The sequence below is a fragment of the Pleurodeles waltl genome, chromosome 4_2 (assembly GCF_031143425.1).
Source record: "Pleurodeles waltl isolate 20211129_DDA chromosome 4_2, aPleWal1.hap1.20221129, whole genome shotgun sequence".
In the NCBI taxonomy this organism is placed as follows: Eukaryota; Metazoa; Chordata; class Amphibia; order Caudata; family Salamandridae; genus Pleurodeles; species Pleurodeles waltl.
The window spans coordinates 195,406,720-195,424,358 of NC_090443.1; the positions used below are offsets into that span (position 1 = coordinate 195,406,720).

Here is a 17,639-nt window from a genome sequence, read left to right on the forward strand (position 1 = left end):
AAATTGTGTTGAAAAATTGGGTTTTCTGATTCAAGTCTGCCTGTTCCTGAAAGCTGGGAAGATGGTGGTTTTAGCCCCTTAACCCTTTGTTGATGCCATTTTCAGGGGAAAAACCACAAGCCTTCTTCTGCATCCCTTTTTTCATTTTTTTTTTTTTTTTTAAACGAAATTGTTGCTGTATTTTGGCTAATTTCTTGGTCTCCTTCAGGGGAACCCACAAAGTCTGGGTACCTCTAGAATCCCTAGGATGTTGGAAAAAAAGGACGCAAATTTGGGGTGGGTAGCTTATGTGGAGTAAAAGTTATGAGGGCCTAAGCGCGAACTGCCCCAAATAGCCAAAAAAAGGCTCGGCACAGGAGGGGGAAAAAGGCCTGGCAGTGAAGGGGTTAAACAGCCGTCCTGTCTCAACCATCTAATTGAATTGGTGTTTTTGATTTCTAAGCTGTGGTGCTCGACTGTGCTGTGACACTCCGTCATACCTTTGTTTTTGCATACCATTGTGTCAAATGTTTACTTTTTTTCATTTGTCCACTCTTTTTCTGTACAGTTTTCATTGTGGTATTGTTGTGGGTTTAACTATTTGTCTTCATACATGTAATCAACATCCACTTTTATTGTAAATGATGTGAAGACGCTGATAAAGCTACATTGTGTAATTACCCTTCCAGTCGTAAAACATGTGTTGACCAATGAATATCTGAAAACTTTCTGTTCTTTTATTATTAATAAACTGCAAATTATTTTTTTTAAAACCTTGATCTGCGTGATCAATGCGTAGCTTGACTTCAGACATCAATAAATAGTTCTCCACAAATTAAATAGTATTTCCTAAATACTTAAGCCAAGGTCTTATGTGTTCATTTAGGGTTTGGAGGATTGGACCTTTGCTATCCCACTAACCCTGTGATTCCCCTCCGTAGTTAAATGGAGGGGAACTGCCAGGTTTCTGAGGACAGAACCTCATCTGGCTCCGTGGACAAAAGCCTATGAATGGTTGCTAAAGTGCCACCAGTGTCCTAAGGTCGACCCAACATGTGAATCATGGTGGCCCCAGACAGGAAAAATCAAGCAATGTCACTGACCTGCAGGGACAAAACTGCCTGTGTGGTAGATTTATTTCTGTTTTTCAAAAACACATACATGGCAACTAGGGCCAGTTTAGTTCTGGGGGCGCCGGGTGCAAGTGTCTTTCTAGGCACACACCATGACCTTCTCCACAAATTGCCTCGCTACCACTCTCTAACAGTGCCCCTCATCTTTCCATAGTCCGTCTCTAACATACATTTAATTTTTTAAGAGCGCAACTCATAGTTCGCTCATACTCAGTTTTGTGATCTGCATGGTACACGTTCTTTGAAGTAGGCATCCATCTGCGCTACTTCATAATATCTCAAAACTGCCAAGACCAAATTCTTATCTCTCTTCAGCAGCAACATAAGTCACAAGAGTTATCCTGACATTTTTATTGTTGCCTGAAGTTCTCATGCTTTTAAACCCATAAGTTAATTTTAAACACTGCACCCCCTCACCAAACTCAGCGTCAGGTGGAGCTGCACCAGTCACACTACTCCAAAGCCAGGCATGATGCCAACAGTCCAGATTCAAGAGGAAGTCTGTAGTTAACCAAAAGCGGCTATTCTTTAGCGGTCTCCTGCCTGAAATTGCCTCTGCTTCAATGAAAACTATAGAGGCATATTTACAATAAAGTGGTGCAGCGATGCGCCAAAATTGGCAGCGTCGTGCTGCTTCACTTCAGAAATGCAGGGATGTGGCACATATACAAAAACATGGCACACTCCTGTCTTTCCCCTAGCGTTGGTGCTAAATTTAGCTGCCTAGTGCCAAAGCAAGCACCCTTGCACCATAGGTCAAGGGTGCCTGCATTGCAGGAAATTATTGTTTATGTTCAAGAAAGGACACCTTCCTGTACCAAGACAATCATTAATGGCCTTTTGCTCTTTCTATGAATGCAGCACACATAGAAAAAACAAAAACGAGGAGAAATAAAGGTTTTTCTCCTCGTTGCGCCATGGTAATGCCAACCTAGGGTGGCATAGTTTTTTGACGCTGCCTGAGATTTACGTTTCCTTGTAAATCTGGGGCAGTGTAAAAAAACAATGGGTGATGTGTGGGTACGCTGACAGCAACACCTACTGCATACCCATCTGCTGCAGAAAACTGCATCGGGAGCTCATTTTTATAAGACGGGGTTCAGCCACAAAAAGTGGCGAAACGCTGCTTTGTAAAACTGGCGCAGGGCACAGCGTCACCGGAGCTTCACAAAAAGTGACACTCCGGTGGTACTAGGGGATTCTAAATATGATCCACAGTCTCCCGATTTTTTTTCCTAAATCTCCTTTTTAGGGTCGAGCACAAAGCACTCTGTTCCTAGTGTAATCTCTCTGTTGGCTTTTAACCACGCCCATGTCAAGCCCATCTGTTTGGCTGGTTTGTTGGCTTGCCTTTTAAAATTAGCTTGATTTCATTAGTGGAAGGCATGCATACGTCATGCCTCTTCCAGTGTTTAGCCCGCCACGAGCGCACCGGCCAACTACTGAAAATATACGAGACTCCATGCTTTCGTTATGGTTTCTGTACTACTTTTTCTCTTTGTTTCATAGACAGCGCGATCTCGTTGGGCAGAAGTCAAGCACTTTGCATGACATTGACCCTGTTACATGGATATTTACACTTTTGCCAGTTACATGGGTAATTTCTCTTTTGCCGGTTACATGTGTAATTGCACTTTTGCGGTTACATGTATAATTGCACTTTTGCCAATAAATTTCACTGCAAGCGGACTTCTGTTCCCATTTGTGTGTTTGCTTTTCACTCATGGTGGTCGTCGGCTCGCTTGTGATTACTAGTGCAAAGATTACCTCTGTTGAGATTACCACCTTTGAAATTACCCCTGCTGCAATTACCACTGCTGAGATTACCACTACTGTGATTACTATCTCTGAGATTACCACTGCAGGGATTACCACTGCTGAATTACCACTATTGTGATTACTACCTCTGAGAGTACCACTGCAGGGATTACCATTGCTGAGATTACCATTACTGTGATTACTAACTCTGAGATTACCACTGCTGATATTACCACCACTGTGATTACTACCTCTGAGAATCCCCCTGCAAGGGTTACCACTGCTGAGGTTACCACTACTGTAATTACTACCGCTGAGATTACCAGTGCAGGGATTACCTCTGCTGAGATTACCACCACTGAAATTACCACTGCATGGATTACACTGCTGAGATTACCGCTGATGTGGTTACTACCACAGAGATTACCACTACTGATATTACCACTACTGTGATTACTACCTCTGAGATTACCACTGCAGGGATTACCACTGATGAGATTACCACTACTGTGATTATTACTGCTGAGATTACTACTGCAGGGATTACCCCACTGAATTACCACTACTGTGATTACTACCTCTGAGTGTACCACTGCATGGATTACAACTGCTGAGATTACCACTAATGTGATTACTAACTCTGAGATTACCACTGCTGATATTGCCACTACTGTGATTACTACCTCTGAGATTTCCCCTGCAGGGGTTACCACTACTGTGATTATAACCTCTGAAATTACCAGTGCAGGGATTACCTCTGACTAGATTACCACAGTTGAAATTATCACTGCAGGAAGTACCAATGCTGAGATTACCACTACTGGTATTACTACCTCAGAGATTACCACTGCAGGGATTACCATTGATGTGATTACTACCACTGAGATTATCTTTTCCATTCTTATGTTAAACAATTCTGTGCCCAGGCAAAAACAGGCTTTCATTTCCGTAAAATAAAATTTTGTACCCTGTAACAAGTCCAGCATTGCAGGATTTTTATTGAGTATTTCCCTGTTCTTTGTCCATGTGCACAGACATGCTATCAGTTTTAGGTGGACTAGCACCTTTGATATTTTAGTAGATGCTGCTTTGTTTCACTCTTTGCCGTTTTTTCAGTAGAACATTCTTTGCCTTTTTTTGGTAGAACATTAAAAATGTGTTCCCATGACATGGACCATGTTACATGGATATTTGCACATTTGCCGGTTACATGGATAATTGCATTTCTGCTGTTACATGGATAGTTGCTCTTTTGCCGATAAATTTCCCTGCAAGCAGACTTCTGTTTCTTTTTGTGTGTTTACTTTACGCTCATGGTGGCTGTCGGCTTGCTTATGTGAAACTGTTTTACTTTTCAGTTTATGTGACAAGAAAGGTCTGGTTAGGAGTTTACAACGCTAATAGCTTTAACTTGAGTAAAGGCGAGACCCGTTGCATTGCAAATGCTTGTTTTAGTTGAAAACGTTGTTGTGTATGGAAACAAGTCCCAACTTCTAAAAACAAAAAACAAAGTGCATGGGCCACCATTAAATTGTGGCACAGGAGGCATGCATTCTTGCCAAAAGTGCTCTCAAAGTATCTGCTGGAGAGCTTTGATGGAAATAGCTCGCAAATGAGGAAGACAACTCAAAATAAAGTGGGAACTTAGAGGCAGGGCCTTCTTCATCCATCCCTTGGTGGCCTACCTGGCTCACTTAAAGTAATCCCCTTAGCCATCAAAAAAACACATGAACGGGCAATCGTTTATCACCAGTAGATTAGTGACACATTTTATTGCGAATGCTCTCCACCTACACTACGGACGTCCCAATGTTTTTCCCATTGTTTTCATCTGCAGCAGAACCACAATTTTAGACCTGGCTCTTTTGTAAACCTGTCCCTGGGGTTATCATTATTATCTGTGCAGAGGATAAATACGGAATATCCAGGGCCTCGAAGTCATTTATTCATATGTGGTATTCCATAAATACTACAATTTTTTGTTACCATTCTCCTTTATAGGTGACTTGAGACGTTGTTCCAGTTGTTCTCTAAGCCGTTCGTTGGTGCAGATGGATTCTTCCAGCGTCTTGCGTAAATTTCGGATCTCTGTGAGATGCTCTTCAAGTAAGTCTTTGTCTGTAATTGTGTAAATGTATAGAAAAAACGGTGATACTGTACAGGCTCAGCTGCGTTTATAGTGAAATACTTTTTATATTTTATTTTACACACAGAAACAACATGCCATACATCATTGCAGCTCAGCGCCAAGTGATCTTTTTGGGACATATATATCAGAGTTCACTTTATACATGCCATCCTAGATGAACTGAGAGATATAATATGCTCTTTATTACTATTATTCAGAGAGGGCTTTCCTTCTTACGACCTCTTGGCTCCTCAGCACACTAACCAATCGTAGCATACAGCATATTACACTCTGAAAAATGAATATATAATATGTAGCACCAGTACTCGGGGGGTTAATTCTGGTGATTTTTATTTTGTTTAGTGTAAGGCCATCACCAAATAACCAGACGCATTTCGGCCAATTTCTTGATCCTGATCAAAGACAAAAGTTCCTTCCCATGTTATACTATTTTATGCTAATTTCTGAAAGCCCTGATACTCTGCGTTGCTATTGTGTTAAGAAACAGCTGTAGCGATATTCATCGCATAAAGGAGCAGGTGAGTGTAATATGACCCCTTGTGTAGGGTAGGAGGGAGTGAACGTCTGGCAATAAAGTAGTAACCCTCCAGGACTCTTCAATACGCTTTTCAGGTGAAGTTGGTTTATTGGTAGAAATGGGACCCACGACAGCGAGAGCACAACCATCCGTGTCGAGGGAGTGTCACCAACTGACAGCCCAGCTGGAACACTCAACACGGACTGTTAGGCTACGCCACATAAGACGGCTGCAACAGGACGCGTCGTAACAACGACGTATGAGTCCAACGTCAGTGACACGCGTCGCGACCAGCGAGTAAAGACAAGACAGTAATTTTGTTGCTTGAACTCATAAAGGAAGGGTCTTTTGGCATCAACAGTTAATTCCTAAGTTTGACTTTTTAACTTTGGGGCAAATTCACACAATTATCTGTTTACTGTCTGTTGACTGGTCGCGTAACTGCTGTTATATGTAGATTTTAGCTGAAGGCCAAGCGGAACAGGGCTTGCCCAACTGTGGGGAGGTCGCAGGGGCTGGCTGAAAGACGTGGCCTATAGCCAGTTCTCACTGTGCATTGCCAAAGGGCACGCATGGTAAGGGTTGGTGGCCTGCACAGCTCGAATTTTCGAAGGAATATATCATCAGAAACACCTACATTTATAAAGCGCCAAGGTGAATTCATGTTTAGGATAGTAGGATAGTTATAATACCTGAACATGTGTCAAAAATACATCTTCAATTAATTATGAGTTAAAAACAAAAACACTGAAATTTGTAAGTTACAATTAACTTGCAATCCAAAACTCACAAGACAGCCATTCAGATCGTAACACGCACACCTAAGACAATGTTCATGATCTCACCTTTGGTGTCCTAGGTGCAATTGCAGCTTTCAGGTCAGATTATGTATATTATTATCACCAACACTATCTATGAGACAAGTATGGATATAGTATTTTTATTGGTTTGAGTATGCGTTGTCATTTAACGACATTGTCCATTTAGGTATTGTTACATATTGGTATAATATTGTGAGATCTCAGGCATTATACTTGGTGTGCTTGTTATGGTTTGCATGCCTGTGTCCAGGTGGCACTCACCACTCCTTGTTAGACTGAACATGGGTGTTCCACGTATACAGACAATCACCAGACGCCTGTCACGTTTTCAGGTTAAGCTTGGATTTTGTAATTGAGTTCCATTAAGATTTTTATTTATGAAAAGGTATCTTAAGGCGGAAGGAGGTTGGCCTGGAGCACCATGACCGCCTCTCTGTGAAGTCTGAAGATCCAGCCATACGGGGGATGATAGCTCCCATCAAAAATAAACCTGAAAGGCAGCAGCTGGCTTGCTGGAGATGGGAGGGAGTGTGCTACTGAAAGGCATACTCCTGAGGGTTGGGGAGTCTACAGCAGCCGAATCATCACTCCAGATTCACAGTCAAGCTATTTGGCTCTACTATCTGTGCCTCGAGGAAGCAGGGAAGGTTGTGGCCTGCAGCCAGGGCCATGGCCCCATTGTAGTGCTTTCTTCTTGAACCCATGATGCCCCTGCAGTGGAGACAGTGGTGTCATGTCAGTTAATGGGCTATGATGCTGAACAAGAATGGTAACAGAGGAAGAGAGACCTCACTTAAGACAAATATATCGGAATAGCCTCTGAGATGGAAGGGATCAGGTTCTGTGCCACTGAGCTGAGTTATATGCCCCAGACCCAACCCGACAAGGTGAGGAGTGCGGAGTTGGATGTGAAAGTGAAGTGCTTGTGAAAGTTGATCCATGTTTTGGGGGCTTGTGCTCATAGTGAGACAGACCCAGGATGATTACTGGAAACTTAGGACAGGGAAAAGCTTGACAAACTTTATTTGACAAGGGTATCTGGAATCCTCACACTATAATAAAGAATAGGCTGCAATATGCTTAGCTGTGAGTCTCTACGTGGCTTTCTCTGAGCTTCCATTTCAACTTCAGTAGGAAAGTTACCCGCTTCTGTCACTGTAAGGCATTGATAAGTACTATGATCATTCTACAGATCCCTGTAGCTGTACATCTCCAAAAGGAGTATGACATTTTGAACTGGATGCAGCGGTGGACATAATGTCAATAACAGTTCATCAAGGCAATTACTGTTTACAGAGTCGGCTGTGCTAGAGAATCATAATTCTTTGGACATTACCTTAGAGAAAATCATGAAATAAATCATGGCAGTGGACACTTCTGTAGAAGCAACTGAAAACAAGCTGGTTAAGCTGGCTGAGCTGTCTTCCGAAAGTCTAATAGGTCCAACATTGTCTCTTTTCCTAAACGTCAGAATACCACTGACAGACTCCGGAAGACACGCTGGCAGATTCAATGACTAGGGACAGTATGTATGACATCTACAGAGAGGATATGTTATATATGGGGAGGTGGGACAGTATTACAATTTACTGAATTCTTGAGAACAGGGAGAAACAGGATATGTATTCCTGGCAATGTTTTTTACCCACCAAGAGGAAGTAGCTTTTTGCCTTGTTCTCAAATTCCAGTAGGTTCACAGTGTAGGGAATTTGGTTATTAGTTGTGCAAAATGTGAGGCCTGCACAAGCAATATTCCCCTTACTGGGAACCAAGCACCACATTGTAGCGCCTGACTTTCTTGGGGTAGAATAGCAGACCAAGGCCTAGTCAGTGGTGGTAAGAGCTAGTAATCACCATTCACTGGCACACAGTAACAAAACTCAAAACACTATTGTCCAGTCAGTGTTTTTTCTTTTAGAAAATGAAAAGCACATTTTTTACACACACTTCTAAATATTACGCATTAATGTACAAAAATACATAAGGCAGATTGTAAATATCTTAGATGACAGTGAAATCACACCTGATCTCCTAAAGGGTCATGGCCCCCAAAATCACAGTAAACCCTGCTTATGACAGATAGCAAATCATAATATAGAGGAGTATCACTTTAAATAAACGGGCCTATTGGCTTTATCAAGGTGGTCAGCATATTACCGGAACAACAAACCACATGTTAAAAACACCATCATTTGTGAGTAGATACAATGATTAATAATAACCATGGGCACATGCAATTATTAATGCCAATAACGCATATCAACCATTATCAGTATCACTGTCAGCATTTTTAATTTAATAAAATATTTTAAAATTAATATAACGTATTTGCGTGATGTTTTTAGACTTTCAGACCATATACTATGCAACCTTAAAAGATAGCCCCAAGAGGGTGCCACTTTCAGACTACATAAAATTTAGCCACAGACTCAGTCATTAGAGAGCACTGCACTCTGTACACCTTCTGTAAATACCTTCAGGTCACATAAAATGCTGCCATAGAACCATGCCCCTAGAGATCGCTGCACTCCCAGCTATGGAAGAAAATTTCAAGCCATTAGAGTGTTTTAAGAAAATGTGAGAAAATCCTAGAAGGTCATGGATTTCTTGACCCTGCAAATGCAGGGTCAATTTTCAAATATGACTTTTGCAGGGCTACTGTAACTCCTAGAGTCCTCCACAACAATTTCTAAATTCAGTGGTTGTGCCTTTGTCCTCCTGGTGTCACCAAAAGGCAATAAAAAATTGTGAAAACTAGCCAGCCCAGCAGGGCATTATGGGGCTCTCCAGCCAGTAGCAGTGAATATTTTATGAATGGCTCTCCTGCTGCTTTCAGGAGAGCAGCGCTGCTAGTGGCATCACATCACAGTTTCCTTTCTCTATAGGGTTGTGTCCTGTCTCACCCGGAACTCCCCCAAGGTAGTTTAATCAGTGGGGCAACGGGGGAGCCCCAACGCCCCTGTGACTGTGGGCCCGCCCTGACGTTTGGCCTTCTTCCTCGGCCTGTGTGGGAGCCAGCCTTTCCTCCTTCTCCCCTTTGAGCTCAATGCAAGTATGAGACTGTCTACTGCAGGAACCCCACCAGCCCCAAAGACAGGATGTAGGAGGCCCTCTGGGGCCATTTGGTGCTCAGGGTCCCGGGGTTGGGTTCCTAATGCCCCATATTATCTGCTCAGGGTCCCGGGGTTGGGTTCCTAATTCCCCATATTATATTTCCTTCACCCCCTGGAGGCAGGAATGATCCTGCAGAAGGAGCCCCGAGCACGCCCCCTCCCTAAGTCGAAGATAAAGACTCCTTGAGAAGGCCCACTCAGGGGTAATTGTTGAAGATGCGGCACAGCCCCATGTGCTCCGTTCATTGAAAAGGGGTCAAAGATCATCACCCTTACAAATTATGTAACTCGGGCCTCGTTGGGCTGACTTGGAGGATCTTTGGCTCATTTTACTTCTGGCAGCAAGCTCTTGCCACCATGAGCAGCTTTAGCAGACCGCCTCACTTCCAAGGCAGTGTATGTCACAGGGAGCTGGTCCAATGGATCTCTGTGTCAACTCGCTTCCTGCTCTTTGTTCCTGGGCACAGGCATGCAGGTCTTTCCTCCAGCTGGTCCTAAGGAGGTGCAAGGGGGCTAAGCTCACTGGCTTTTGGAGAGACCCTCTAGTCCTGGGATCAGCTGAAGCAAAATCTTTAGTTCTTTTGGACATCAGGGGGTTTCTTTTTCCAGTTGTCCATAGCTGTAGCAGTCCCAGGATCCAGCATAGAAGAGCACAAAAGTACCAAACAGATCTTTCTCTCCCTAGTGCAAGAGTTTTCAAAAGGAGATAGAAGGTTCTACAAGTCAGGCACCCCTGACCAAATCTAGGGTGCCATATCACCGCTCCACCCCTCTCCCAACCCTCCGGCACAGCACACTGACAGTTCAAGATGGCATCATTCAGGAGTCACTGATCACATCAGGTCCTGGGGTCTCAGCTCTGCCCCTCACTGACATCACTGCCACAGCATTTCCCATCAAAATGCCAAAGAGAAACACCCTCCTGTGTTTACTGTAGATATCTGGGCATCCTCCTTTGTTCAATGGGCCTAGGCTGTTCCCAGCTCTGTATAGTATGACAGGTAATTAACAGATGCAGAATTTTTATCCCCACCTTTTCCTCTTCAGTAGCTGAGGGAAGCACTGTTAATTACTCCTTTTGTGTGGGACAGTCTTTTTTTCTCTCTGCTGGGGAGAAGTGTAATTAACTTGGCCCAGCAGGGTGAGAAAAGGCCTGGCCTGTAATCCTGAGAAGAACCAGAGAAATATGACAGTTCTGGATGACGCATAAGTTGAACAGATATTTTCTTGGAACTCTCAGCTTTGACTTTGGCAAACACATTCCACCCCATTTTGAAATGTCACTGGACTCTGTAGGCCAAAGGCAAGTGAACCTGCACTCTAAGGCAGTTTTCTCCCATGTGTATAATAAAGTGTCACTGCAGACAAAACAGTAAACCACAATGACTTTCACTATGAGTGTACACTAATATTATGAGGACAACCACAGGTCAATATCTAGTCATGCCTAGTCCCATTCCATGCTAGGCTACCTGTGTGCGCATGATGGTAGTCTCACACGTGCAGCTCTCACAACTGTGCACACGCATGTGCACGTGTTCACATGTAATCAGCCAAGTGCCTCTTGCCTTAGCTGCATCACAGCACCCTTATCTTAAAAGGCAGACACTTGCAGTAAACAAGCAGCGCTTCCCTGGTGGATTACAACCACCAAGACCGTCAGGCTGTCGACTGGCAGCAACCTGGCGGTGCCGGTGGTCCGACCGTGGTGATTTTGCCATGGTTGTAATGTCGCGGCTGGACCGCCACTTTGGTGGCGGTCTGACAGCAACCATGACTGGGCCATAATGAGTCCCAATATGTTTAATCTATTTGACGGCTAAGATATTGGGCAGAATATTATTGGACCAACTTGAAAACTGGGCGAACGAGAATAACATTCTAACCCCTACTCAGTATGGATTTAACAGGGAATAGGGACAGTTGATCGATGCTTAAACCTCCACTTAATAATGTGCAATGTGGTGTTTACCAAGGAAGGATGTCTGTACTTAGTATTCATGGACCTGAGTGCAGCATTCAATAATGTCATAAGGATAAAGTTGTGGAACAGGCTGGTAAGTAAGAGTGGTAACCCACGTATTGTTCACCTTCTCGGCCAGTGGCATACTGATCTTAAGGGCTGTATCAGATTTGGGCTAGGACGGGAAAGTACTACCCCTATTTAAAGATCAGAAAAGGAGTGAGCGGTGCGTTTTGGCACCATTTCTTTTTAGCATTTATATCAACAGCCTTGATGACCATCTGGTGGGCACTGCGGGCGATCCACCCAAAGCGGGGAACCGCCGTTACCTGTCCCTATGTACACAAATGACTGCGTCCTTATGGCCAGAACAGGCCTTGGTCTTCAAAAACTCTTAGATGCTTTTTCAAAATGTATGTCTGACCTGGGTCTTACAACAAATACATCTAAATCATATGTTATGGTCCGTTGACGTCCCCAGAGCAGGCTCACTCATTTTCAAGTCAATGGGAATATACTTAAGTTTGTGACCTCTTTTACCTATTTGGGGATTCCTTTCGAAAAACAAGATCCCATGAGCACTTGAAGAACGTGAGAGCAATCCAACATGAACATGCCGCAGCATTCCTGTTTAAATTTGCAGCTAGGTTAGGGTCTATGTGTGAGAAGGTAGCCTCTTTCTAGCCTTGTTACCCCCACTTTTGGCCTGTTTGTGAGTGTATGTCAGAGTGTTTGTCACTGTTTTCACTGTCTCACTGGGATCCTGATAGCCAGGCCTCAGTGCTCATAGTGAAAACACTATGTTTTCAGTATGTTTGTTATGTGTCACTGGGATCCTGCTGGTCAGGACCCCAGTGCTCATAAGTTTGTGGCCTATATGTATGCGTCACTGGGACCCTGTCACACAGGGCCCCAGTGCTCATAGGTGTGCATGTATATGTTCCCTGTGTGGTGCCTAACTGTCTCACTGAGGCTCTGCTAACCAGAACCTCAGTGGTTATGCTCTCTCATTACTTTCAAATTGTCACTAACAGGCTAGTGACCAATTTTACCAATTTACATTGGCTTACTGGAACACCCTTATAATTCCCTAGTATATGGTACTGAGGTACCCAGGGTATTGGGGTTCCAGGAGATCCCTATGGGCTGCAGCATTTCTTTTGCCACCCATAGGGAGCTCTGACAATTCTTACACAGGCCTGCCACTGCAGCCTGAGTGAAATAACGTCCACGTTATTTCACAGCCATTTTACACTGCACTTAAGTAACTTATAAGTCACCTATATGTCTAACCGTTACCTGGTAAAGGTTAGGTGCAAAGTTACTTAGTGTGAGGGCACCCTGGCACTAGCCAAGGTGCCCCCACATTGTTCAGAGCCAATTCACTGAACTTTGTGAGTGCGGGGACACCATTACACGCGTGCACTACATATAGGTCACTACCTATATGTAGCTTCACCATGGTAACTCCGAATATGGCCATGTAACATGTCTATGATCATGGAATTGCCCCCTCTATGCCATCCTGGCATTGTTGGTACAATTCCATGATCCCAGTGGTCTGTAGCACAGACCCTGGTACTGCCAGACTGCCCTTCCTGGGGTTTCTCTGCAGCTGCTGCTGCTGCCAACCCCTCAGACAGGCAGCTGCCCTCCTGGGGTCCAGCCAGGCCTGGCCCAGGATGGCAGAACAAAGAACTTCCTCTGAGAGAGGGTGTGACACCCTCTCCCTTTGGAAAATGGTGTGAAGGCAGGGGAGGAGTAGCCTCCCCCAGCCTCTGGAAATGCTTTGTTGGGCACAGATGTGCCCAATTCTGCATAAGCCAGTCTACACCGGTTCAGGGACCCCTTAGCCCCTGCTCTGGCGCGAAACTGGACAAAGGAAAGGGGAGTGACCACTCCCCTGACCTGCACCTCCCCTGGGAGGTGTCCAGAGCTCCTCCAGTGTGCTCCAGACCTCTGCCATCTTGGAAACAGAGGTGCTGCTGGCACACTGGACTGCTCTGAGTGGCCAGTGCCACCAGGTGACGTCAGAGACTCCTTGTGATAGGCTCCTTCAGGTGTTAGTAGCCTCTCCTCCCTCCTAGGTAGCCAAACCCTCTTTTCTGGCTATTTAGGGTCTCTGTCTCTGGGGAAACTTTAGATAACGAATGCATGAGCTCAGCCGAGTTCCTCTGCATCTCCCTCTTCACCTTCTGATAAGGAATCGACCGCTGACCGCGCTGGAAGCCTGCAAACCTGCAACATAGTAGCAAAGACGACTACTGCAACTCTGTAACGCTGATCCTGCCGCCTTCTCGACTGTTTTCCTGCTTGTGCATGCTGTGGGGGTAGTCTGCCTCCTCTCTGCACCAGAAGCTCCGAAGAAATCTCCCGTGGGTCGACGGAATCTTCCCCCTGCAACCGCAGGCACCAAAAAGCTGCATTACCGGTCCCTTGGGTCTCCTCTCAGCACGACGAGCGAGGTCCCTCGAATCCAGCGACACCGTCCAAGTGACTCCCACAGTCCAGTGACTCTTCAGCCCAAGTTTGGTGGAGGTAAGTCCTTGCCTCACCTCGCTGGGCTGCATTGCTGGGAACCGCGACTTTGCAAGCTTCTCCGGCCCCTGTGCACTTCCGGCGGAAATCCTGTGTGCACAGCCAAGCCTGGGTCCACGGCACTCTAACCTGCATTGCACGACTTTCTAAGTTGGTCTCCGGCGACGTGGGACTCCTTTGTGCAACTTCGGCGAGCACCGTTTCACGCATCCTCGTAGTGCCTGTTTCTGGCACTTCTCCGGGTGCTACCTGCTTCAGTGAGGGCTCTTTGTCTTGCTCGACGTCCCCTCTCTCTGCAGGTCCAATTTGCGACCTTCTGGTCCCTCCTGGGCCCCAGCAGCGTCCAAAAACGCCAAACGCACGATTTGCGTGTAGCAAGGCTTGTTGGCGTCCATCCGGCGGGAAAACACTTCTGCACGACTCTCCAAGGCGTGGGGGATCCATCCTCCAAAGGGGAAGTCTCTAGCCCTTGTCGTTCCTGCAGTATTCACAGCTCTTCAGCCTAGTAAGAGCTTCTTTGCACCAACCGCTGGCATTTCTTGGGCATCTGCCCATCTCCGAGCTGCTTGTGACTTTTGGACTTGGTCCCCTTGTTCCACAGGTACCCTCAGTCAGGAATCCATCGTTGTTGCATTGCTGATTTGTGTTTTCCTTGCATTTTCCCTCTAACACGACTATTTTGTCCTTAGGGGAACTTTGGTGCACTTTGCACTCACTTTTCAGGGTCTTGGGGAGGGTTATTTTTCTAACTCTCACTATTTTCTAATAGTCCCAGCGACCCTCTACAAGGTCACATAGGTTTGGGGTCCATTCGTGGTTCGCATTCCACTTCTGGAGTATATGGTTTGTGTTGCCCCTATCCCTATGTTTCCCCATTGCATCCTATTGTAACTATACATTGTTTGCACTGTTTTCTAAGACTATACTGCATATTTTTGCTATTGTGTATATATATCTTGTGTATATTTCCTATCCTCTCACTGAGGGTACACTCTAAGATACTTTGGCATATTGTCATAAAAATAAAGTACCTTTATTTTTAGTATAACTGTGTATTGTGTTTTCTTATGATATTGTGCATATGACACTAAGTGGTACTGTAGTAGCTTCACACGTCTCCTAGTTCAGCCTAAGCTGCTCTGCTAAGCTACCATTATCTATCAGCCTGAGCTGCTAGACACCCTATACACTAATAAGGGATAACTGGGCCTGGTGCAAGGTGCAAGTACCCCTTGGTACTCACTACAAGCCAGTCCAGCCTCCTACACTATGCCCCTGAAAGCTGCCACTACAATATTTAAAGCCAGACCCGTACCGATTGTCACCTATGGCGCAAGGGTGTGGGCATACATTGATCACTCTCAATTGCAAATTTGTGTAGACAGATTTCTACGCAGATTATTGTATCTCGCTAATTCTGTGCCATTCATACTAGCGCGGGAAGTACTAGGACTCCAATATTTGGGAGATATATTGAGGTTGGCACATACCTTGCTATGGTTATCGGTGAGGTCTAGGCCAGAAGCAGCCATGACCCAATCTGTAACTAGTGACTGCCTTAAATTGGACAGGGTTCATACAATGAATTGGCTAGCTCATATTAGAAAATATTTTTACCTAATTGGGAGAGGGATTTGTTTGATAACCCGTTAGCAATCAACCGAACAGACATAGAAATAGTAAAAGGCGAATTACAAAAAGTGATTGTAGAAAAGAGTTGAGAGGTTGAAACCAAGAAGCAATCTGTTGACTTATAACTGTCACTAAGTACCACTCCAGCCATCGAGCCATATTTGTTTATTCCACCATGTAACCAAAGGTTTTATCTTATTAGATTTAATCTGAGAAGGGCCCAATTTCCTGGTTTCATATCCTTCGAATGTATATAGTAGCAAAGATCTGCTCCCATGTCCATGTAACTTAACGGCACAGCAGTCACAACTCTATCTATTCTTTTTCTGTGAGCTATAGAGAGATCAGCGAACTTGCATACTGAGACCATTACTGCAAAGTTTAAATATACGGAAATGTAAAGAGGCATTAGAGCATTTTCCGTTGCTACAGACCGAGGTTGTGTGTTATACCATCTATAGCTTTCTTGCTTCTGTAATTAAAATCAGGAGAATTGTTAGTAAATTAATGTATTTATATGTACTTACATATCGAGCTTAGCCTAAGTGAAATACAAAGTTTTGTCTCTGCTCATTTAATATCTATATTACATTACATACTATGTGCCAGGCATTATATTAAGAAGGGAAGGAAATTATTTGTAAAGTTAGTTTTAATGCACTGAGACATCTTATGTATCTTTTGTAGACATTTGCCAGACGTGTTTTTATATTAAGGTAACTGTTTTGATTTTCTTTTTATTTGTTTTATCATTTGTATTTTATTTGTGTTCTTTTACGGTTCGATCTAAACCGAATAAAGCTTTAATGATGATGGTGCAGTTGTGAGGTGCTTCCTATGTCATACGTGACTTCTAAATCAGACATAGTTGGCTATAGTTTCAAAGGGCTAAGTAAACCGAAGTATCGGGGAATCTTGGTTAACACAGTTTGGTCCAACATCATTTCGGACAATCTGAACTCTACAGTACAGAAAATAAATAGTGAATTCGACGGATGGTAAGATCTACATATTTCTTTCATAAGTAAAGAGCAATTTGATTAAGACGGTTATTGACTTTTACTTTTATTAGGTTATCAGCGTGTGGCCCCTGACAACGTACCACAACAGACTATAATGCATTGGTCGAGTCATTAAAAACTTTTATATAACAGAGATAGGTCAAGAGAGACCCTGATACTTTATGCACACAAACAACCAGAAGTCCCAGACTTCCCACACAGTGAATCCTATTATCTCACACAACAGCTCTCTCAACTAGTCTACATACACAAAATAGCGGAACCCATCCTATTTAGGGTGTGTACTGAAAGTGGGTATCTGCGCGAATGTGATAAAATCAAAACTATATGTGGAGCCAGACCCTTCCAGGTACAAATACTATACCCAATACTAGGATACCTGCTCCATGCTTGGCATATTCAACAAAAAACAAGCATTTGAAATGCAATAGGTCTCGCATTGGCTTGAGTTAGAACTATTGGCGTTGTAAACGCATAACAGGACTTTTCTTGCCACAAAAAAGTGGTCAACCCAGCCACATAATTTGGTCCTCTCTGCCACATACTTCCAGTCACCCTGAATATACCTAAAGCACTTCCATTTACCTTCCTCCTCTACCTGCAGCAAAAGATACAAATATTGCCATTATTCATTATATTTTTTATCTTTTTATTTTGAGGTCTCCCCCAACCTAGTGTGGGGACCCAGAGATGAACAAAAAGAAAGAGCACATCGTGCAGTGAGTTATGGGCAAAACTGTTTTGTAAAAGGAATGCCCCACAAAGCATTATGGGACAAGTTTCCGAGTGCAGCGAATATTGTAGTATCTTGCCTGTAATGGTCAGAACAACTTCTAGAGGACACCATAACCAAAACAGCATTGTAAGAAACATGATCATGTAACCAAATAGTCATCCCCTAGCGGGCCTACCAACATGAAAACAGAATGACAAAAAGTAATGCAGTGTAACCATATATTTAACCCTTAGAGGGCATAGTGCCTTACAAAATTCTAGGCCCGGCAGGCCTACTGC

General features: G+C 44.1%; 1 protein-coding gene across 1 annotated transcript in view; it reads right to left on the reverse strand.

Annotated features, from left to right (window-relative positions):
- The window catches only part of LOC138292459 (myomegalin-like), a 1,643,599-nt gene that overhangs the window by 377,597 nt on the left and 1,248,363 nt on the right, over window positions 1-17,639 (reverse strand). Inside the window, exon 27 of the mRNA XM_069231077.1 lies at window positions 4,857-4,988. Coding sequence (XP_069087178.1) covers window positions 4,857-4,988 — 132 coding nt within the window. The remainder of the gene's footprint in view (window positions 1-4,856; window positions 4,989-17,639) is intronic.